At 31.8% G+C, this 25,206-nt stretch overlaps 3 protein-coding genes across 3 annotated transcripts; 1 reads left to right on the plus strand and 2 right to left on the minus strand.

Annotated features, from left to right (window-relative positions):
• Positions 1-5,892: 5,892 nt before the first annotated feature.
• Positions 5,893-8,078, plus strand: LOC101244712 (probable indole-3-pyruvate monooxygenase YUCCA10). The gene is made up of 4 exons (XM_004247905.2): positions 5,893-6,519; positions 7,000-7,233; positions 7,602-7,724; positions 7,917-8,078. Exons 1-4 carry the CDS (start codon positions 5,893-5,895, stop codon positions 8,076-8,078), a joined length of 1,146 nt encoding a protein of 381 aa, XP_004247953.2.
• An 8,828-nt stretch (positions 8,079-16,906) lies between these two features.
• On the minus strand, positions 16,907-20,199 carry LOC101261269 (probable pectinesterase 29). The gene is made up of 5 exons (XM_004247798.5): positions 19,828-20,199; positions 19,051-19,210; positions 18,756-18,968; positions 17,729-17,976; positions 16,907-17,265 (listed from the first exon to the last, which is right to left on the minus strand). The coding sequence occupies exons 1-5, from the start codon at positions 20,064-20,066 to the stop codon at positions 17,094-17,096; spliced, it is 1,032 nt and encodes a 343-aa protein (XP_004247846.1). The 5' UTR covers positions 20,067-20,199; the 3' UTR covers positions 16,907-17,093.
• Positions 20,200-21,566: 1,367 nt separating this feature from the next.
• Positions 21,567-24,220, minus strand: LOC101261552 (large ribosomal subunit protein uL13w). The gene is made up of 4 exons (XM_004247799.5): positions 23,774-24,220; positions 22,165-22,281; positions 21,984-22,071; positions 21,567-21,824 (listed from the first exon to the last, which is right to left on the minus strand). The coding sequence occupies exons 1-4, from the start codon at positions 24,043-24,045 to the stop codon at positions 21,681-21,683; spliced, it is 621 nt and encodes a 206-aa protein (XP_004247847.1). The 5' UTR covers positions 24,046-24,220; the 3' UTR covers positions 21,567-21,680.
• Between the last annotated feature and the right edge of the window lie 986 nt (positions 24,221-25,206).

A 25,206-nucleotide genomic window follows, 5' to 3' on the forward strand; every position in this document is an offset into this window, starting at 1 on the left:
CACCATGTCCTCAAAACCATACCTCGTAGGTGGCCGAACTCCAACCCTCCTTGGCCGATCTTGAGCTATACTCTGATGGATATCTGATGGCATAGATTCTGGAATATCAGTTTCAGTCTGTGGCTCTTGATCCTCCTCTTCAGGTTCCTTTAAATCGCTCTCGTTCTGAATGACTTGAAACTCCACCTGTTTGTCAAGACTCCCAGTTTCTGACGTAGTTGTAGGCTTCACAATGGTTCTAAGCAGAGGACTTTCATCAAAGACAACGTTCCTGCTCATAATAACCCTCTTTTCTGCTGGAGACCAGATTCTGAAACCTTTCACTCCATCTCCGTAGCCCACAAATACTCCCTTTTTAGCTCTTGGTTCTAACTTACCTTCACTGACGTGATAGTAAGCCGTACAACCAAAAGCTTTCAGATTTGAATAATCAGCAGCTTTTCCAGACCACATCTCCATAGGTGTCTTGCACTGTATACCTGTATGTGGTCCGCGGTTAATCAAGTAGCAAGCTGTACTAACCGCTTCTGCCCAGAATCTTCTATCTAGCCCAGCATTAGAGAGCATGCACCTTGCTCTCTCCAGAAGTGTTTGATTCATCCGCTCAGCTACACCGTTCTGCTGTGGTGTATTTCTGACTGTGCGATGTCGAGCAATCCCTTCATCCTTACAGAATTGATCAAATTCAGACCAACAGAATTCCAGCCCATTATCAGTTCGCAACCTCTTGATCTTCTTCCCTGTTTGATTTTCCATCAAAATTTTCCACTCCTTGAACTTCTGGAAGGCTTCACTTTTATGCTTCATCATGTACACCCAAGTCATCCTTGAGTAGTCATCAATAATGGACACAAAAAATCTGCAGCCTCCCAAAGACTCAACACGGCATGGACCCCAGCAATCAGAATGGATATAATCAAGTGTGCCTTTTGTTCTATGAATGGCCTTTGGAAACTTGTTGCGATGTAGTTTTCCAAAAACACAATGTTCACAAAACTCTAGGCTCTTAACCTTATGACCAGCAAGTAAATCCTCCTTTGACAGAATTTGCATCCCTCTTTCACCCATATGACCAAGTCTTATGTGCCATAACTTAGTCATATCCTTCTGGTGAAATTCTGACGATGCAACATGGGCTGAACCTGTAACCGTGGAACCTTGTAGAAAATACAAAGTACCACGCATGACACCTTTCAGAATCAAATTTGAACCCTTCCAGACCCGCAAGACTCCATCTTTTCCCGACCAGCTGAATCCCTTGCTGTCCAAAAGACTGAGAGATATCAGATTTTTCGTCATCAATGGAACGTGCCTGACCTCGTTCAATGTGCAGAAGCTACCGTCATGTGTCCTTATCTTGATCGAGCCTGTCCCAACCACCTTGCAGACAGAACTGTTGGCCATCGAGATGCTGCCTCCGTCTACCTGCTCATAAGTCGTGAACCACTCTCTCCTAGGACAGATGTGATAGGATGCCCCAGAATCAAGAACCCACACATCTGAATGATGAGTGTGCTCATCCGCAACTAGGGCAATATCTTCTTCAGAATTGGTGTCTTCTTCAGCAACAGCAGCAGACACTGATTGTTTTTCCGATTGCTTCTTCTTCTTCGGACAATCAAATTTCCAATGTCCCTTCTCCTTGCAGTAATTACAAACATCATCCGGCTTTGCACCCTTCGACATCGGCTTATTTTTCTTTCCGCCGTTTTTCCTTCCCTTTCTGCTACTGGTGAACAGACCGGAAGGCTGTATGTCCGTACTTGTGCCGTTAGCCTTATGCCGTAATTCCCTGCTATGAAGGGCTGATCTGACTTCTTCCAGTGACACAGTATCTTTCCCAACAATGAACGATTGAACAAAATTCTCAAACGACATTGGGAGAGATACTAACAGAATCAGGGCAGCATCTTCATCCTCGATCTTCACATCGATATTACGCAATTCTAATAACAAAGTATTCAATTGCTCTAAGTGTTCCCTGAGTTGTGTACCTTCAGCCATTCGTAAACCGAATAGACGTTGTTTCAGAAGCAGCTTGTTGGTTAGAGATTTTGTCATGTACAAACTCTCCAGCTTCAACCACAGACCAGCAGCAGTCTCTTCATCCGAGACCTCCGTGATGACGTCATCCGCGAGACACAGCATGATCGTCGAGTGCGCCTTTTCCTCCAGAATCGCCATCTCAGGAGTAACGACGGCGTTCTTGTCTTTCGACAACGGCGCCCAGAAGCCTTGCTGTTTCAACAAGGCCCGCATCTTGATCTGCCATAAACTGAAACTGTTCCTCCCTGTGAATTTGTCGATTTTCACGTTCAAAGCAGACATCTCGAATTCTCCAAGAACACCGATTAACCGAGAGGCTCTGATACCAATTTGTTGTGCGGAATTTGAGATAATACGAGAAAATATAAACGCGAAAAATAAGACAACAGATTTACGTGGTTCACCAACAAATTGGCTACGTCCACGGGAAGAGAGGGAGCAGTTTTATTATGGAGAGGCAAAAACAGAATTACAGAATAGGGTTTCCCATAGCGTCTATATATAGTGCTAAGCTACGCCCTAACAGGCTTGGGCCCAACATACAGAATCAACAGAAAATTAAGGGCCCAATACAACAACATTGTATACCGTCGGCCCGGGGGCGTCTCCGCCCCCCCGGACCCCCAGGCCAGGGGGCGCGTCGCCCCCCTGGACCCCCCGACTCGCTGACCGGGCAGCGAGACCCCCGTCCTTTCTGTTTGTAGCGGGTCCGATTCAAGGCATTCAACAATACATATATTAGACCCTAAACTTGGCTTCAAATTTTAATTTTGATCTCTAACTTTCATAATGCACAAACAAACAATTTAACAATCCAACTTTTAAATAAATAAACACATGAGTCCGACATATCACAATACACGTAGGACAAAAAATGACATGTAGGATGACACGTAGGATATGTGTGTCTGTTTGTTCAACTTTATACAAGTTTAAGTTTCTACTTGTGCACACCAGGGCATAAATGTACTTCAAAGCCAAGTTAAAGGGCATATTTATGTATTATGCCTATCTAAATTGTATTTTTAAAATATTTGAATTAATTTTATTTTATTTAATTTCAAAAATTAGTCAAATCGTCTCTCAAAAAGCAAAAATATGACAACTAAAATGCCTCTTGAATAGTGCAACATTAATAATCTCTTAAATTTGTTATTAAAGTTTATTTAGTCACTTGAATTATGATTTATTTAGTTGAGCATACGAACACGAAAAGTATTTTTATTAGACAGTTTAGGTTCAAATATTATGTGTGCTCTCAAATATCTATTAAATAAATAAGTTAAACCACTTAAAATATAGTATTTCCTTTAATTATATACATCAATCTCAACTTGAATAGAACTAATATTCTATCGTTATTGAGGCTAATGTATATAATGCTGAGAACCTTAAAGATTGGTAACTGTGTGCGTGTTAATACATAGATGGTAATAGTGGTTGTTAAAAAAATGGAACAAAGTTAAGATAGGGAAAAATAACAATTAATAGTGGCATAATACATATATTGGACCCTAAATTTGCAAATTTTAACTTTGGCCTCCAACTTTTATAATCACAAACAAGCACTTTAACTATTAAACTTTTAAATAAATAAGCTTATAAGTCCTACGTGGCACGATACACATAGGACACCACGTAGGATAAAAAAATGACATGTAAGACATGTGTGTCTATTTGTTCAACTTTATATAAGTTCAAGTGTCTGTTTGTGCACTCTTATTATGTCATCCACAAGACAAGTCAAAAAAATTAATCCATTCACCGAACCCAAAATATGATAAAATTCATAAGGTTCTTTAATCGGAAAATTCAATTCTGATGTCTCGATAACAAAATCATAGAGTAAAGATCTAAAAGAACAAACCACAAGATGATTGTTCCAAGGCCCGAAAATTCTCATCATAAGCCTACGATGGGTGTTTTCCTTGTTAGTATTCGATAAATTGAAATGAGATTTGATAAATTTAGGGGTAGATATCAAATTAAACCAGTATTTTGAAACCGACTTTTATTGCAAGAGAGATTTCACAGAAAGCCTTGAAAAGATTTTAGTGATGAGTTCTGATGGAAGGTTAGAGAATGTCGAATTAGAGTCTTGCATTGAAATTGATGAAAATTGTTCTTTCATTGAAGTTGATGAAAATTGAGACGGTGCGTGAAATGTGATTTTTTTTAGAAGTTACACTTATTCATAATATGACTACAAGTTGTATTATTATAAGAGTCTAACTTTATATTAGAAAACCTAGTATTTAATTTGGCCCATCAAATTTCAAAGTTTGCGTAAATATTGACAACTCTAGATAAAATTATGAAAATGGTCCCTTAAGTATACACATTGTTCATATTCAGATTAGATTTAAGAACTTCGGTCCAAATTTTGGATTCGTTCGGGTTGGATTGATTTTATTAAGTTCGATATCAGATTAATGAGTATGATTATTTCGGATTTCGCATTTTGAGCCTCTAAATGAGTTTCTTCTTCGTACGAAGTGTATCAACTATTCTTGTATTTTTTTCAAACAAGGATGTTTCCACATAAATATCGTGTGTTGTTCTTAGTAGTTCTCAGTCACGGACTAGGTCTCATGGTGGATGCACACACCACACAAGCCATCAATTAGGTCAAATTTTCAAAATATCACAAAAAAAAAAAAAGAGAATGACTACTACCTTATAATCATCATGAAACTCATCATATATAAAACAATGGCTATAATTGAAATGTTACATCGGCGCCTCTGTATAAATAAACCCCTATTGTTGGGTATGTCGTCTCTATTTTCAATATCGGGTGAGATTTGTGATTTTTAAATTTTTTCTATTAGTGTGAAACGATTAGGGTCAATTGCACATTGTTTGAAACTCGGTGTATAATACCAAAAATTTGTCAACAGGTGTGGATATGCCGATTTACTGGAATGATGTAATGTTGCTTCAACATTACAAGGAACAAGTTGGACGCGCAAATGAACAAAATGCTGATCAAGATTGGGGCGTTAATGAACAAGAAGTAGGTGCTAATAATCATGATCGAGGTGCTAATGAACAAGATGGAAGCGTTAATGATCAAGATTGGAATGAAAAATATATTTCCCAATTTTAGAGGGGTTCGTCAATGAATTGGTCAAATAAGTACCTTTTTATTTCTTTAAAATTTGGCTTAAAGCAAAAAGGGAAAAGATTCAAATATTCTAAACAAACTTTAAAAAAATGCTCATTTGTGTTATTCTTTAAAAGTTCGGTCATATATGTCATTTTCATTTGAGAAATAGCTCAAATGAATGGCATACGATAGACTTTCTCTCAAAATTCGATGGCATACTTAATTTTTTTTCCTATTTAATATATCAAAAAATCATATGTCTTCTTAGTTCTAATTTTTTTAACAAAGAAAATAATTTGCTAATATAAGTTAATAGTTAATTGAGTGTTTATCTGAAAATAAGACACGGATAAAAAGACAAGAAAATATACTTTGAATTTAGCTAGTGAATAAATTTCAGTCAAATTCAATTAATTTTGGTAATTTATCTCTTTTTTAAAATTATATGACACGTTTTAGCATAAGCTAAAGATAACTTTCAATTAATTGTTTTCACATCTACCTCAAAGAATTGAGATAAAACTTTGATCTTGTTTCAATAATAAAAATTCTATATTTACTTGTAATTGTTGTTTTATATTACAAATTAAAAAAGGAAAAAAATAATAACAAGTATCATCTTTATCCTGTTTGAAGACAATGTATATATACATCATACTCTAAATTTCCTTTCTTAAAGTCTTATTGCAATTTTCTTTTCAACATTCTCAAAAAAGAACTTCTCTGAAAATTTCGCGATGGCTAATTTCACAAAGGAAGAAATCGACGTTGTTGTGGTTGGAGCTGGACCATCCGGTATCGCGGTTGCAGCTTGCTTAAACAATTTGGGCATAAACAATGTTGTTTTAGAAAAACAAGATTGTTGTGCTTATTTGTGGAAGAAAAAGACTTATGATAGACTTCATTTGCATTTATCAAAGGACTTTTGTTCACTTCCATATATGTCACATAAAACTTCATCACCTAAGTATATGCCCAAAAAAGAATTTATTCGATACTTAGATGAGTATGTTGATCATTTTAACATCAAGCCAAAATTCAAAACTTGTGTTGAAGCGGCCTTTTACAACAATCAGGAAAAGAAATGGAATGTCAAATCAAGAAATTTGACTAGTGGAGAGATTGAGTTGTATGTTAGTGATTTCTTGATTTTGGCTACCGGAGAAAATAACTTAGGTTATATTCCAAAAATGGTAGGAATAGAAAATTTCGAAGGCAAAATAATTCATTCAAGTGATTATAGATCAGGTGAAAAATATAAAGATAAAAAGGTATTGGTCGTTGGATCAGGAAATTCTGGGATGGAAATAGCTTTTGATCTTTCAAATTATGAAAGTCACGCATCAATTGTTGTTAGAAGTCCAGTAAGTCGCTATATATTTTTATGCTTTAATTATCTTTACTTTTATGGTTATTAGTTTGCATGTGAGTAGGTTTGTGTCTGTTATAAAAAAAAATTATACGGTTGTGTTCGATCAGTTTAGATGTGCATCAACTATTTTACATGGTACCAGTTACTTTTTACTAGCATTTGTGATTTTGTAACTCGATTCATCAAGAGATTGGTATGGGTTTCTTGACCATCAACAACTAGACATACCCTTATGTGAAAGGGTCGGAATATGAACATAAATTCTCATGATTTTCATTTTACTTTAGTAACAGACATCATAAATATGTACATTTACATTATAGTTAGCAATGTTCTCCCAAAGTGCTATAACTTTTCTATAGTTAGACGATGCAAGTTTTTTCACATGCACAATCAATTGTTATTATTTTTTTGATAAATATGATTGTTAATTCTAAAAGTTTTAAGTTATGTTGTCCTAATGTTTTTGCAGATTCATGTTCTAACAAGGGAGATGGTGTACATGGCAATGTTGTTGCTAAAATATTTACCAATATATTTGGTTGATACTGTAATTGCAATATACGCAAAATTTATGTTCGGAAATTTAGCAGAATTAGGAATACCACAACCAGAAGAAGGCCCATTTTCTGTTAAAATATCAAAAGGTAGATCTCCGGTGATTGATGTTGGTGCTATTAACAAGATTAAACTTGGACAGATTAAGGTACGATACTATCTTTATCTTATTTCATTCTATTTTGAAAAATATTATGTGAAAAAAAGATGGCTTTAATTTTTCTCCAACGGTTTTGGTCTTATTGTAAAAGTCCAACATGTGATGTATTTTTAGGCGCACATCACGAGTTCAAATTTGATTACTTCCAAGAATCTAGCAGTAGTACTTAATGAAGAAGAGTAAAAGTACACGTTCATTGAACTGTTATAGTTACGAAATCTGTAAAATTTAGTAATTTTTACCAATACAGTAAATTTGTGTAAATAGTTCATCTAATATAAATTAATAATCTATTATAAAAAAGGAAATACTACTTCGTTTTTTTGTGAAATAACTTTTGGTGAATTGTTTATTAGGTACTTCCTGGAATATCATATATAAAGGAACATACAGTAGTGTTTGATAATGGAAATGAACATCAATTTGATGCAATTATTTTTGCTACCGGATACAAGAATATTGCTACCAAATGGCTAAAGGTATGTTTTGCAAATTATTCTTCTTTTTTTTTTTAAATTTTATATTTGAGTCTTAAAATTTTTCACTTGCCTATAAATATTGTATGCTGATAAGTTTTTCTCGATAAATTTTCTTGATTACTACTTTCACTTACTAATAATTTTACCATTATTATCTCAAATAATATACCATTTTTTTTCATTTGTATGTAGGATTATAGCTCAATATTCCTTGAAGATGGCACATTGATAAATTGGAAAGGAGAGAATGGGCTCTACTGTGCTGGATTTTCTAAAAGAGGAATTGCTGGTATTTCAATGGATGCTATAGCTATTGTCGATGATATTAAGACTATTAGAGGAGACAAAATTTAAATTTTTTATTATTATTATATCGACTATGTTGTAAATAAATTTTCCAAAAATCCTGCGTGAATGCAAGATGCTTTTTGCATCGGGCTTGACTTGTACAGTTCAGCTAGTACTTAAAAACTTTGTTTCTTTTAGTATGTTTTTTATTGGAATCAAGTTTTTACTGTCACAGAAATTTGATGAAACTTTTCTATTGATTGTCTTTCTTTGTTGATTTTTTTTATTTTTATGATAATGGTGTGGGATTTAGATCTCGCGCATTTCAACTATTATATCAAACAAACGGTTTAGACTAAGATTGTCAAAAATGTAAGTAGCAAATTGAACACAACTTCTAGTTCAAAAAAGAAAATGTAACTCCTATTTCATATCTATTTCATATCAACTTCAGCTTGATAACACAAAAAATTGTCAATTGGCCTCTTATACAAACTATATTTTCGACGTAGATTTCTCTCTCGCTCGAGCTATATATTAGGGTTAATAACCTGTGAATCCCAAAGTGAATCACCCTTTGTATCGTATATCTTGAAAGTTGGCACAACTACAACAAAAATTTCACCTTAAATTTCAATATGTAAATATTTTTGCCTGATATTCCCATACTCGACTTGTTCCTCAAGATACTTATTGAAATATATATATTTGCTCAATTTTAGCAGGGTTCATCAATGAAGTCAAACAAGTATCTTTTTATTTCTTTAAAATTTGGCTGAAAATAAAAAGGAAAAAAGACTCAAATATTCTAACAAACTTCGACAAAATGTTCATTTGTGTTATCCGTTAAAGGTGCAGTTCATATATGTCATTTTCGTTTGAGAAATAGCTCAAATGGATGGCATAGAAGAGTTTTTTTCCTATTTAATATATCATAAAATCATAGTTCTTCTTAATCCTAATTTTTTTAAAAAAAGAAAATAATTTGCTAATATAAGTTAATTAATAAAATTTAATTAGTTGAGTGTTTATCTGAAAGTCTAAGACACGGATAATAGACAAAAAAAAATATACTTTGAATTTAGCTAGTCAATAAACTTCAGTCAAATTCAAATAATTTTTTGTAATTTACCTACTTTTAAAAATGTGAAATTCATTTATAGATAAAAGTTCATATGACACATTTTAGCTTAACCTAAAGATAACTTTCAATTAAATGTTTTCACATCTACCTAAGAATTGAGAAAAAATTCAGATTTTGTTTCAATAATAAAAATTCTATATTTACTTGTAATTGTTGTTTATTATTACACTTCAAAAAAGGAAAAAAAAATATTTATCATCTTTATCCTGTTTGAAGACCATAATATATACATACATCATAGTCTAAATTCCTTTTTTGAAATCTTCTTGCAATTTTCTTTTCAAAATTCTCAAAAAAGAACTTCTCTTTAATTTCCTGAAAATTTTGTGATGGCTAATTTCACAAAGGAAGAAATTGACATTGTTGTGGTTGGACTGCCATATATACCACATAAAATTTCAACACCTAAGTATTTGCTGAAAAAATAATTTATACAATACTTAGACGAGTATGTTGATCATTTTAATATCAAGCCAAAATTCAATACTTGTATTGAAGCGGCTTTTTACAACAAATCAAGAAATGAAATGTCAAATCAAGAAATTTTACTAGTGGAAAGATAGAATTGTATGCTAGTGATTTCTTGATTTTGGATACTAGAGAAAATATCAAAGGTTATATTCCAAAAATGGTAGGAGTAGAAAAATTTAAAGGCGAAATAATCTATTCAAGTTAAAAAGGTATTGGTCGTTGGATCAGGAAATTATGGGATGGAAATAGTTTTTGATCTTTCAAATTATGAAAATCACACATCCGTTGTCTTTAGAAGTCCAATTGTCTCTCTATCTTTTTATGCTTTAATTATCTTTTCTTTTATCACTACATGTGAGTAGGTTTGTGTTTTTTTAAAAAATTAAATGGTTGTGTTCGATCAGTTTAGTTGTACATCAACTATTTTACTTGGTACCAGTTTATTTTTACAAGCATTTGTAATGCTGTAACTCGATTCATCAAGAGATTTGTATGGATTTCTTGACCATCAACAACATGTCATATCCTTATGTGAAAGGGTCGAAATATGGATATAATTTCTCATGATTTTCATTCTGACCATAAATATGTATATTATAGTTTACAATGTCTCCCAAAGTGCTATAACTTTTCTATAATTAGATGATTCAAGTTTTTTCACATGCACAATCAATTATTTTTTTTATATAAATATTCATGTTCAAATAATGTACAATTTTTTTTCTTTTCTATGTAGGAATATAGCTCAATATTCCTTGAAGCTGGCACATTGATAAAATTGGAAAGGAGAAAATGGGCTCTACTGTGTTGGATTTTCTAAAAGAGGGATTGATGGTATTTCGATGGATGCTATAACTATTGCCGATGATATTAAGACTGTTAGAATGCAAGATGCTTTCTGCACCGGGCTTTACTTGTACAGCTCATCTAGAAATTAAAAATCGTGTTTTTTTTAGTATGTTTTTTTATTGGAATCAAGTTTCTACTGTCATAGAAATTTGATGAAACTCTTCTATTGATTGTCTTTCTTTGTATACTTTTTTGTTTTCATAATAATGGTGTGGAGTTCAGATCACACACATTTTGACTATTATATCGAACACTTGCTATCTCTTATCAGCATAGATATCTAATAACTCTACACATCAAATGGGGTAACTTTTATTTGAGGCAATTTATTGACAACGTGAACGAAATCTATTATTTCCTCTGTTATTCATAATAAAGTTGATCGAGAGAGACATAGAGAGAGATAGTCGGAGCAAGATCCTTCTGCACAGTCTGACATTTCTAGTGGTGAGTTGGGAGTGTGCATGAACTGTCATGTAATGGGAAGGAAGAAGAATTAAGCAATGATGTTGTTGTAGAGATGTTTGAGTGTACATGGAATCAAAAAGTTATAGCATCATTGCGTATGCTAAAACATTCAATGTAGAATTTAGTACATCGCATATGCTGAAACATTCAATGAGTAATTTAGTGTGTGTCTTGTCCCACACCGGTGGCAGATGACGAATACATATATTTTATAAGAACTCTAACATACATTGTATATCGTGAGCTCAGTAGCGTAAGATTGTGACCAAGCTAGAGCGGTAAGGTGATTGGAAAAAGTAGAATCTTCAGCACAATTTGTGTAAAGGGCTGAAGATTTGTACAGTCCCAATCATCTTGCCGCCATAGTTTGGGTCCCAAACTTGTGGTACTGAGTTCAGCAATGTACAACGTCAGTTGAGCTCTTATTAAATGTTTGTATTCTTCTTCTGCCACCGGTGTGGGACAAAGACACACTAATTCTACATTGAATGTTTTAACATGTGTGATGATACGCCTAGCAAGTCAAAATCGCATATGCTAAACCATACGATGTAGGATTTAGTGTGTCTTATCACACACCGGTGGTAGTAGACGAATACAAACATTTAATAAGAACTCAACAGACATTGTATATCGCTAACCTAAAAAAGGGGGCACAATAATATTTTGGGCCCTGAATTCTAGTTGTTTTTCCTCTTTTAAATTAGGGAAAATGACATCAATTATATTTTTGTTTCTAACCAAAAAAAATAGCCTAAGTTTCAGCTAATTATCAATTTAGTTATTAACTAATCATGTTTATGTCTATACTCAAATCTTGACCTTGTTGTTGCTTCACTTGGAAATACTGGAAAGCTGAAATGTTTAAATTTGACTATTGAAAATGTCTTAAGAAAATTTTGACTTAATAAATATATCAAAAAAAAATGAAAATATCGAGAGGAGCTCATAACGAAATTTCAGGACAAGTTTGGATGAGATTTAAGTTGGATATCCATTAAAGAGCTTTGAAACTCAAATTTAAAATTCAATATGCCGCGAATATGAAACGTTTCGAGTGGATAATATATAATCACAACACTGAGATGAGCTTATGTGAAAATTTTAGAATTGTTTAGAAGAGATTTGAGTTGGATGTCGTCTATTAAAATCGGCCATCAAAGAACCTTGAAGCTCAAATCACATGAATCTGTGCAGTAACACAAAGAAACTCACACATTTAATGGCGCTTTCACAACAACAAAAACAACTTTTAGCAGCAATAAATATTGATATTAATGAAGAGTGTTAAAGTCTTTACCCATATTAGTTAAGTGTCATTAGAACCAATGTTGCTAAAGATTTTAGGGACATATACAAAAGTACTAATTGCCGTTAAAAATACATCTTTAGTGGCAATTAGGAATGAATTGTTGCTAATGATCATTTTGAGGTAGTGTTTTCAACTCTGAGGCTTGTGTAAGACATAACTGCCGCCAAATCGGGTTAAAAACTGGTGCATTAAATTTTGGTTACTTCATATTTCAGCAAAATTGTCCCACACCAGAGGCAGATGATGAATACATATATTTTAGGATTACTTACTTAAGTAGATTTCTTTTAAAAAATAATTACTTATTTTAGATATACTCTTTGATTATTACCATTTAAAACAATAATTATTACCATTTAAAACAATATGTAAGAATACTATATATTTTATTAAAAAGAATTTTCTCTCTCGCCTCTTTCTTCTTTTACTCTCTCGCTTCTTCTTTTAATTTCTTATTCTTTCTCTGTCTCAAACTTTCTCCTTTCTTTCTTTTTTTCACGTGTTCTTTCTCCGTCTCGTACTTTTACTCTTTTTCCTTTCTTTCTTTTTCAACTTTCTTTTGTAGAATAGTCAATAATTCTACTGAATAAAGCTTGTATTAATAATTAGTTAGACAAGTAATTTAACCGTAACAAATAAAGAGACATAATGAACTAAAATTAAATTGAATTAAACTTCAATTTAAAATGTATTACACATATATTAAAGTTGAATTAGAAGAGAATTAAATATGAATGCATAATGTAGCAAATGAAAAAGCTTTTTTTTAATCTATAAACTGAATAAAACTTGTATCAATAATGAGTTAAACCAGTAATTCAATTGTAACAAATCAACCAATAAATTGTAAAATGAATTAAACTTGTATTTAAAAGTGTGTTATACAAATATTAAAGTTGAGCTAGAAGAGAGAATTAAACTTGAATAGAAAACGTAAATGAAAGACCAGACAATGATCTATAAGTGAACTAAACATGTATAGTAATGAACTAAACGCAAGTACTCTTGTAACAAATGAGAGACATAGTGAACTTCCAAACGAATTAAACTTGAATTAAAAATGTATTACACACGTATTAAAGTTGAATTAGAAGCGAATTAAACATGAATGCAAAATGTAGCAAACGAAAGAGCAGTATGTGATTTGTAAATTGAATAAAACTTGTATCAATAATAAATTAAACAAATAATTCAATCATAACAAATCAAATGAATAAAGCGCAAAGTGAATTAGCTTGTATTAAAAGTGCATTAGTCAAATATAAAAGTTGAATTAGAAAAGAAAATTAAGCATGAATAAAAAATGTAACTAATGAAACACCAGACAATAATTTATAGAGTGAATTAAACTTGTATCAATAATGAATTAAACAAGTAATCTAATAGCAACAAATAATAAACTATAACATGAATTAAATTTGTGTTAAAAGTGTATCACATAATATTAAAGTTGAATTAGAAGAGAAAATTAACAATAAATGAAAAAAACTAACGAAAGACAAGACAATAATCTATAGATTGAATTAAACTAGCATTATTCATCAATAAAATATTTATTATATGTGTCTCATAAATTATTTTGATTTGTATCTAAAGAGCATGAGTATTGTTTGTGCCGATGTTATAAATGTATCGCAAGGGTATTACTTAAATTATTTTGATTAATATCACTAAAAAGGAGCGAAAGTTTGTAATATGTATTACAAATGTATCTTTTATGATTTTAATACAATTATGAAACATACCTAACACATATGATTGTATTAGATATGTTTCTATGTTTCTATAAGTTTAAAGATTTGAAATTTCTATTTGTCAACATGATATTATAATTTTTTTGATTTTTCTATTCCTCTTCTCATGTTATTTTTGAATAAATTAGTGCAATGTGGATAAAAACTAATCTAAAAACAGTTATTTAAATGAATTTATTTTCTTAAAAGAAGAAGAAGAATTAAAAAAAAAAGAGGAAGAGAAAGAATACACAGAAAGAGACGATAAAGAAGAAGAAAAATAAAAAAAAAAGAAGAGGAAGAGAAAAAAGGCAAAGAAAGAGACGAAAGAAGATAAAACATACAATTTTCTTAATTCTAAAAAAATTGTTATATTTTAATTAGAAAAGTTGTGTTGACATAGATGGTAAATATTTTTATAATATAGCATATTTATGTGATTTACCCTATATTTTATAAGAACTCAACATACATTGTATTGTGACACAAGTTGGAGCGGTAAGATGATTGGGGCTAAAGATTTGTCGAGTCCCAATCATCTTGCCGCCATAGTTTGTGTTCCAAACTCGTGCTACTGAGCTCAGCGATATACAATGTTTCACGTGTTTCTATTTATGGTTCTTATGGAGCAACAAATCTTCTTTTTCTGCAGCATTGCTTCTATGATCTCAAGAGCACTGTCCGCCATGGCCCAGTTGAGCTTTTATTTAATGTTTGTATACTTCTTCTGCCACCGATGTGGGACAAAAGAAACAAAATTCTATATCAAATGTTTGTATACTTCTTCTGTCACCGATGTGGGACAAAAGAAACAAAATTCTATATCGTAAATATTATAAATAAAAAAAAAACAACCGATTAAACTGAACAATTGACAAATAAAAAGATGATGGTCCAGATAAATAACAGCTTGACCTAGCTAGCGGGGATTTGTGATTATGCGATAGAGTGCTGCTCTGTTAAGCCAGCCAACGATGGGAGAGTTACCCCATCTACTCACACCGCTATGTCAAAGTATTATTAGCACTACTTTGTACTATACCAGCATCGCGTAATCCCAAATGAACCCTCTATATATGTCAAGGATTGAAGATTTGATTTGTCCCAATCATCTTATTGCTCCCACTTAAGTTACAAGCTCACGCTACTGAGCTCAGCAATATACAGTATCTGTTGAGTTCTTATTAAATGTCTGTATTCGTCTTCTATCACCGATGTGGGATAAAGACGCGCTAAATTCTACATTGAATGTTTTAGCATGTGCGATGATATGTCAAAATCTCATATGCTAAAACATACGACGTAGGATTTAGTGTGTCGGATTCCAAATCGGTGGCAGTAGACGAATACAAACATTTAATAAGAACTCAACAGACATTGTATATCGCTAACCTAAAAAGGGGGCACAATAATATTTTGGGCCCTTGTTTTTCTTCTTTTAACTTAGGAAAAAAATGACATTAATTATATTTTCTTTTCTAACCAAAAAAAATAGACTAAGTTTCAGCTAATTGTCTATTTATATATTAACTAATCATGTCTATGTCTATACTTAAATCTTGACCTTGTTGTTGCTTCACTTGGAAATACTAGAAAGCTGAAATGTTAAAATTTGACTTGTCGCAAATGCCTAAACAAATTTCGACTAAGTAAATATATCAAAAAAAAATTGAAAATATCGAGAGGAGCTCGTAACGAAATTTCATGACAAGTTTAGACGAGATTTGAGTTGGATGTCCATTAAAGAGCTTCGAAGCTCAAATTTGAAATTCAATATGCCGCAAATATGAAACGTTTCGAGTGGATGATATATAATCACAACATTGAGATGAGCTTATGTAAGAATTTTAGGATTTGTTTAGAAGAGATTTGAGTTGGAGGTCGTCTATTAAAAATCAGCCATCAAAGAGCCTTGAAGCTCAAACCACATGAATCTGTGCAGTAACACAAAGAAACTCACACATTTTAAGGCGTTTTCGCTACAACAAAAAATAATTTTTAGCGGCAATAAATATTAATATTAATTAAGAGTGCTAAAGTCTTTACCGGCATTAGTTAAGTGTCATTAGAACCAATGTCGCTAAAGACTTTAGGGACATATACAAAAGGAAAGTGTTAATTGCCGCTAAAAATACATCTTTAGCGATCAATTGCCGCTAATTATCATTTTTGAGGCAGTGTTTTAAACTCTGAGGCTCGTGTAAGACATAATTGCCGCCAAATCGGGTTATTTACACCAATTATTAATAGTCAAAAGTACATTTAAATTATCCCAGTCTTTTGAATTTCAATGGTTAGCGAAACACATCTAGATCGAGCAAATGTTTGTCTACTAATGCTTCTAGGCGCGTTTGGCCATAAAATCTTCCACCTGACATATATAACGGCTCTCTCGGTGAGTTGATGTGAGTTGAATGAATTCATTAAATTCCTAACAAAGAGGAATGATGCATGAAGTTCAGTGCAATCTTGTTCAACCTTTTGTAACGAATCACGATCAAAAGGTGAAGCCATGATTTTAACTTTATGAGTTTTAAATGGTTATAAAATCTTCGTCCACCTGACATATATATATATATATATATATATATATAGCTTGCAACCTTCATTCTTCTTGTGTGCTTCGTTCATTTTCACGTTTCGTGAAAGGGCGCAAACTAGGCTTTCAATGTGGATGTCTGATACCTTAACGCCATGAAAGTTCACGGGCGTATAGAGACATAATACTGAATAGTACCATACATACATAAAAAAAATGTATTATTTCTCCTAATACTCCCTACCAAACGACCCTAAGTAAATACCTAACACAACAATTCTTAAGATTGAATTGTGATTTATAAGCACACACAAGCCTGTGTAGTAAAGGTTCATACAAAGAAAGAAAAATTAAAGAATCAAGAAAGAGAAACACATGTTTGCACATAGATAAAGAGTGCTAAAGCCTTTACCGGCATTAGCTAATTGTCATTAGATTCAATGTCGCCATAGGCTTTAGAAAAGTTTTACAAAGACTGTTTGTCACTAATAATTGCCTAAAAGACAAACTTATTCAGCATAATTAATAGCCGCTAAAGATCATTTTTGTATGCAGTGTTAATTCTCTAACTTAATAAGATAACAGGTTGATCATTAATCCAATTATCAGTATTAATGAAGGACAAATCTGTCAATGACTCCACCATATCTTTGCTTAGCTTTTTCTCCCATTTAACTCTCTTTGATGTGTCTGCTCCTAATCCATCACACTCTGCTTCTGAGAAAGTCAATTGATTCCTAAAACAAACCAAAAAATAAATAAAAAAATTAATAGTTTTTTTTTAAAAAAATCTTAAAATACAAAAATTAGAAGCTAGTTGACCCAAACACTAGGTGATCTCTTCATATCTGTCCAAGCTTTGTTAGATATGTGTTGGTGAGAGGTAGTCGACACCACTCAAAATTTAGTTATGATGCTCGCTAGTAGATGCGGACATCACGAATATTCCAAATATATATATTTTTTCATTATTTTAAAATTTTGTATATGGAAGCTAGTTGACACAAACACTAGGTCATTTCTTCGTATCTGTTCAAGTCTTGTTTGACAGATTAACCAAGTACCTGTGTTGATGAGAAGTAGTTGATATATATATATATATATCCCTCAAAATTTACTCGTGGTGCTTGCAAGTTGATTCAAACACCACGAATATTCTAAAAAAAAAAATTATGTTAGGGGGGGGGGGGGGGGACTTACTCATGGCCTTTGTAACTCCAAGCATCCCAACCTCTAGGAACAATGATGTTAGAGAGGGAGGTTTTGTAAAATAGGACTCTAGCATAAGCTCTCCATGCCCTTCCTAAGAGTGTTTTGCCTGTCCCAATAACTTTACAATTTTTGAACACAAATGCACTTGCATCATTTGGATGTGATCTTCCTTGTGCTGTTATATATCCTCCATAATTTTCTGATACTAATCCAGCATTCACCAATATTGTACAATCCTAGTAAAAACAATATACATGTCATTTCAATAATCGAATCAGACCTGTGATGTGTGAAAATTTTCATGTACGATTTTGTACACAATCCTATAGATACATGTCGTTTAAACAAATTAGAGATATGAATATGAAAATCTTAGTAAAGGTAACTTATTTATCGACTTGAAATTACCGCTTACAATAATCAGTATTGACCATAATTTGCAAGAACGTTATGTGTAGTCATAGTAATAGAGGAAGGTTTATTATCCTCAATGTAGGATTTATTCGAACGAAATAAAATTCAATTGGGCCTAACACAGATATCGAACACCAAGTGAAACTAAGAATCTAACATAAAAAAAAAACTGAACCAAGGCCTATGTATGGATTTTTAGTTCATTAAAATTGTCCAATTAAAGGTAAAGACTATAATAAACCAATAAACTTTGTTTCTCCTACTTTTTTTTAATTTGTATTTATAAATCATTTGACTATAAAATTGTCCTCAACTCCATGAATAAAGTAGACAAAAACCTTAATGTCTTCATACATATCTAAAGAAAAAATTCACATTAGTTAGGGATTAGCTAAAGTATCAATTATTTTTAAAAATTTTTTTTTGAATATATCTCAAAATATTTATCATCTTAAAAAATTAATTAAAAAGTTGTTTGCCCCTATTCTTTTAGTTGCTATGATTAAATTAAATCGCTTAATTCAATATAGATATCGTAAGTACACAAGTACTAAATACTCTTTAAAACTATTAAGACAGACGAACAGATATCGTAACGTACCTCATAAATTGATTGACCATTACCAAAAATGAAATCCATGGCTCCTTCAATTGTACATTGCTTGAAATAATGTTTGCCATTATCATCCAATAAAGTATCTTGTATACCAGAAAAAGCACAATCATAAAATGATGTTTTGTCCCCAGAAACCATTGTTGCTAATGCTGGTTTCATTGGATTTTTTTTATTCATAGGTGGATAATTGTAAGAATTCTACCCAAAAAAAAAATATATTAGAATTATATTATTTTTTTTAAAAAAAAAAAACTTAATATTGAGATTTAAGATTACTTACTGTAAAATTTAACTTTTCCACAACAATATTTTCAGCAAAAGAGGAAAATGTTGGGCTTGTAATAAGTGAGTCATGACTATCCCACATAACAATAGTATTTTTCACATCTGAACCTTTTAAATAAATAAAAGGTTTATCAAGTGGAATTGTCAACTGTTCCCTTCATGATTAAATACCAAAAAAAAACAATAATTAGTCTTTAATTAATACAAAGTATTGAAACAAGAATTTTGAAAATAATAATAATAATAATATATGTACGATGGACATGTAGATTAAGATGTATATTTAAATTAGACTCGATGAGTTCCAAGAAACACGTTTTTTTTTCATGATTATTTTCTATAAAAATAATTTCTACCCGTCGTAATTCATACAGATTCCTCGAAAAACACATTTTGACAGAATTCATTGTATTCAACTCAATCTTGAGTGTAAAGAGAACTAACACATATATCAAAAAAGAACAGGATCTAATGATTCTAAATCTTGAAATCGCCCCTATACTCGTTTTTTCTTACGAATAAAAAAAAAACATTTTCCACCAAGCACATCTCATACAAATCCCTCAATCAAAATGGAAAAACTATCAACAAAACTTACTATATCTAGCTCAATTTATATATGTGTAAGAGAGCTAAAGCACATATACCAAATAAAGAAAATACACGAACTCTAAATTCTGAATTCACACATAAATAAAATAAAAATGAGATTTTAAATTCTGAATTCGTAAATAAAAGAGGAAAAGAAGAGTGTAGAGTATAGAGAAATTACTGATACAAGCCTGGCCTGATGAAAATACAAACCCAATGAGAATTATTAGTAGGAATTGAATCAATTGCAGCTTGAATTTTCTGAAATTGAGCAAATCCAGATTGATCAACATAAATTGTTGGAATAAATCCAAAAATACTAATTCCAATTGATGGCCATAGTAAAATTCTTCCATTTGCTAAACCATAAAACAAAAACAAAAATAAAAACACTACACTTTTTAAAAAATGTAGTGCCATTTCTTGAAACTTGAAATTATTTTTTTTTTGTAAGAAAATCAAGAACGAATCTTAGTATATATATAATATATGGTTACAAAGGGGGAAAAAAAGTTATGAAATGAAAAGTCAAAAATAGAAAATTGGTAAACAAAAGTCACATTAAAATTCATGAGAAATGGTTTTTATGTTTTTCTTTTAAAAGATTAATGAAAAGTCAAGAGTTGCTAGTTAATAAGTAATTAGTAGATAGTAGTGGGATAGTAATATTAATTACAAATTTAATTAACTACCCCAACTAATTATTTTGGTATAAAGTTAAAAATAATTTATTGCTCTTCTCTCTCTTTCATAATTTTATGTTTTATTTGTGGTAAATATAAAACTAGTACGTAAAACATAAAAGGTTTAATTTTGTAATTTGTATAGATGTGATATAATTTTCCATTAAGTGTGTATTTTCAATAAAATAAAATAATTAGTATTTGTTTAAGTTTTTCTCAAAAAGATTTTGTAATTTTAGAAGAAATATAGTTAAGAGTGTTTTGAAATTATTAAGAGCTTGTTTTTAAGATGCATTAGAATTGAATTCGAGTGTAATCGAATATGATGATACAGTTTGACTTGATAATAATTTGGTTAGTAGATATTTGAGTTTGACTGAGAGAGGGAATTGAATTCATATGAGAGTTCAATTTAAATTTAAATTTGCACATTAATAATGTTTGACTAAATTACGAGTCTCATTAATAAAAAAATTACTTTCGACAGAATTTTTCTTATTCTAAAAGAATTAAATTTTAGATTTATAATTAAAGATAAAGATATCGCAACCATACCTCCTTTCTCCTTGTCTCCTCAAAATTTGCAAATGCATTCTTCCAATATTTTAAAATTTTTGTTTATTATTTATAATTATATCAAATTGTAATTAAAATGCCTCATATTTCATTAGCACTTGAATATTTTATACATAAAAATTAATAATTATATTTGTCCAGTCAAATACGACAAAGAAAATTACATTGTAATAGGTGATTATAATTAATATATACGGTATAATTATCAAGTTATATAAATTACATAGTGCTTTCTTTAGTCAAAATGGAGAAATCTTGCATTGAAAAAAACAAAGGCAGTTTATTGTTGGTTGATTTCACCAATGAATTAATTAATAAAATTAAATGCAATTTAATGTTTTTAAGCTCAAAAAAGGCATTAATTGATGATTAACTAATAACCAAATTTGCCTACATTTGGCCACTAATAAATCTAAAATAAAAGTGTTTACTAGTCACTTTTCAATTTGATGATGCTTTGAAACTAGTTGTCTTAGAGTTTCAAACTCAACAAATAAAACCAGCAACCATATAATTATGATTTTTCAATTTATGGTTCGATATAAATATCCATGGTGCATAAGTTTTTACCAATTATATGTTGGTTAAGATTCAATTAACAAAAACTTTCCATATGTTAAAAGCAAAAAAAAACACGAAAAAATCAGGGAAGAGAATGATCTAATGAGGAAAATATTGCTAAAAATGCAAAGTGCATCCCCTAACCAGGAACAAACTAATGTCAAAACATCAATCTTCATCAAAATTGTACTTCAAAACAAACTATATTTCAACTTCAGTACTTGATTGGAGCAATAACCGCGAGTTGAGGACCAAGCTTCTCCTCAGCAGCTTTCTCGGCCTTGACCCTAAGCTTTGCTAACTGCTTTCTCCTCTCGTATGTTACTTGAGCTCTCTCCTTTCTCTTGTTCTCGAGATCCTATGGTAAATCATAAACGGAGGAGAAGAGTAAGCTCAAACATATAAAAGTTGCAGAAAGAGTAGTCAGGGGCTTCGTAGTTTAGATGAACCCTGATAGTTGCTACTTGGAGAGAATCGATGTAAGGTAGAAGAAAAGGGCGACATGCAAGAAACTTACCCTGATAGTGTCATAATGGTTCCATCCGACCTCTGATGAAAGCTTGCCCAAGAGACAGTATTTATGTCCAGCACGGAGCCTCAATACCCTATAGTTACAAAAATAAGGGTAAAAACTTCGGTACTAAAAGAAACACTACTACCAGAACAAAATAAGCTATGAATGAGGCAGTGCAACTCACTTGAGTGCATCGGGAATGACCATCCTCTTGATCTTGTCATATGGGGGTGGAACACCCTCATAAACCTTCAAACGGGCAAGTGCAGCAGCTCCACGCTTAGTTTTGTGGGGAATCATCCTAATATAAAATGGATACAGATATTATCATTCACAAATTGTAGAAGTAGAAGGAGCTTGCAATACAGGCCTAATCATCAAAAATATTGTTCATGATACAGTAGTTCTAAAGGTACAAATCCCAACGGAAAAATTCATCAAAGGGAAGGGGAAAAAATATTTAACTGCGAAAGTGAGTTGTAGACTATAAAACACATCAACTATGCCTCAATCCCAAATTAATCAAAACCATCTGCATCCACTCTCTTTTCAACTCAATACCATTCCAATACAAAGCAGTTACCTTCCAATGCAAATAAACTAGAGTTCATCTTAATTCACACTTCTAAAGTACACCATAAACTCTAACTAAACTAAATAAAACTTGGGAGAAACGCCATATCCATCAACGTAAACTTAAACAATGTTGCATCACTTGGACAGTCATGCTGATATATGCTAGACGGAAAGGTCATATATACTAGTAGAAACAACTTTCTTGACAAATTAGTGAACAGATTAACACACAAACCAAAATCAACATCGAGGCAGACATTTATTACTTACAGATAAATACAGTATTGCACAAACTATCAACAGGATCCCAAGCATAACACAGATACCTCTAAATTTTACTCCAACAATATAAACTGATCTGTATCTGTTCTAGTCAAGAACAGATGCTACAGCCCAAAAGACTATCCAAAAGTTTTTTGCACCACTGTAATACTTATAACAACATATATACATCAAAACGAATACAAAATTTCACTTCACTTTGTAAGTTTACTAACTGAGTAATGTGTCAACGACTTCAGCTTTGTCACTACAAAATAAAGATCTTCACTTTCTGAATGTATGTACTGAAAACAAGATCAAGTTCAGTTTTTTTCTACTACAGAGACCATTCTTTGTTTGATGCTGACTAAGTTGGCAAAGCTCTATAGTAAAAAGATAAATGTGCCTTGGCTATTTTCCCGAAGTTCTTCCAAGATAATTCGATTGCAAAATAACACTTTAGAACCTAGCTTCACATCTTATAATGAACTCAAGGAGTATCTGCACTTTTAATACTAGCTCACACATGCTTAATTAACATAAAAAAAGACAGCTTTTGATACACAAAGCATTGTGCGAACCCCAAATGAGTGTAATGTATAAAGCTTAACCAAACCCAAGCATCAGCTCAAAACAACTTAGCATTGCGCCAAGGCTCCCTTTCAATCAAACTACTAACATATTCTCACCTAATCTAATCCTAAAATGAATCTCACATTACACTCCACAGCATAATTGTCTCAATTAAAAGGATTATGTAAACCAAATCATCATTATGTTACTCATACTCAATTAAAATGGCGACGATGCTCCAACATAGACTATCATATACATCAACTAAACAACAAAGCAATTAACTCAAAATACTAGATCTACCTCTTAATTCTGCTCTAAACAAACAATGTTCAAATATATATCGATACAATTATATTCAAATTTCAAAAACAGAAGCATACCCACGAATGGTACGCCAGAGGATTTTCGAAGGAGCACGAAAATGGATTGGACCATGAGAAGGCTTCGTGTTCATCCTCTTACGAAGGAACCTAAGGTACTTCATTTTCTGACGAACAAGTCCACCGGATAAGCAAATCTCCTCACACCTAACAACGACTACTCTCTGTCCATTAAGCAATTCTTTAGCTAAAATCGAAGATAATCTTCCCAGCATATGGTGGCGAGCGTCCACCACTATCCTCTTTGCTGAGATCCCTGAACCTGACACCATTTTCTCTCTCTACTCTCTCTCTAGAGCTCTGTCGAATTGAGCTGCTGCTAGGGTTTTTTCAGCAGTCGTTTTTCCGGTTCAATTTATATGATGATGATGATGAAGAAGAAGAAAGGAACGTAAATGGGCTGTGGATCTGTACATGTTTTTTGGCCCAATAAGTGCCTTTTTTTCCACTTATTCTATAGTTTATGGACTTTTTAAATCGTGATTTCGAAAAAAATATATTTTTAATAAATTAATAATTTTAATGCTAGGAACGCTCATGAAAATCGTCTTCACAAAGATGTATTTTACGTGAATATACGAGTCAATTGACATTCATAGTACCCTGTAAAAATCATGTTAGAATTTAACTTTTAATTTATCATTGATGTAATGTGAATACAAAGAGATGACCGACAGATTATGATTGTAAATTGATCACGGAACTTAGTTACCCATGACATAAGGATAATTACATTTACTAGTTTAGCTTGTAAAAAATTACATTTGCTAGTTTAGCTTATTCAGGACATGATCCTAAATAAAAAAATGATTTGTTAGTTGAAGATTGTGTTAGAAAATTAATAGATAATCAAGTGTTAGTATTGTTATCTTAGTTGTATGCGGGAGAGATATAAGACCAATCATCTCTTTTCGTTTTTGTCTAAAGTGTAATCTCACAAATAAAGTACACATAAAGTTGATTTAGCTTGTAGAATTAACGAAATTATTTCTAAAAGAACCTTGACTCAACTATATCTAATCATAATAGTTATAAATGAAAAGATGTGAAAAGCGTAACAACATCATATGACATAGAAGTATAAAAAAACAAGAAACTAAACTAATAAGATTGATATCTAAGACATACACGATACTTCAGACTATCACTAAATCTAATTTTGATTAAAAAAAAGGCGATAACACTCAATAATGTACTAATCTTCCACCTATCTACGACCTCCACACCATCTCATCTAAGGTCATATTTTTAATGAGCTATAATTGTGACATGTCATATCTAATCACCCCATTCAATACTTCATCACATACTTTTATCTTCATTTGTCCCCAACTATGCAACCCCCTCCGTATTTCTTTCTATTATCACTCTCTTTCAACTAGTGAATGTAACTGGAGTAGAATCGATTTTTCTTACTAGGTTTAGAAATCCAT

Source organism: Solanum lycopersicum, chromosome 9 (assembly GCF_036512215.1).
Source record: "Solanum lycopersicum chromosome 9, SLM_r2.1".
Classification (NCBI taxonomy): Eukaryota; Viridiplantae; Streptophyta; class Magnoliopsida; order Solanales; family Solanaceae; genus Solanum; species Solanum lycopersicum.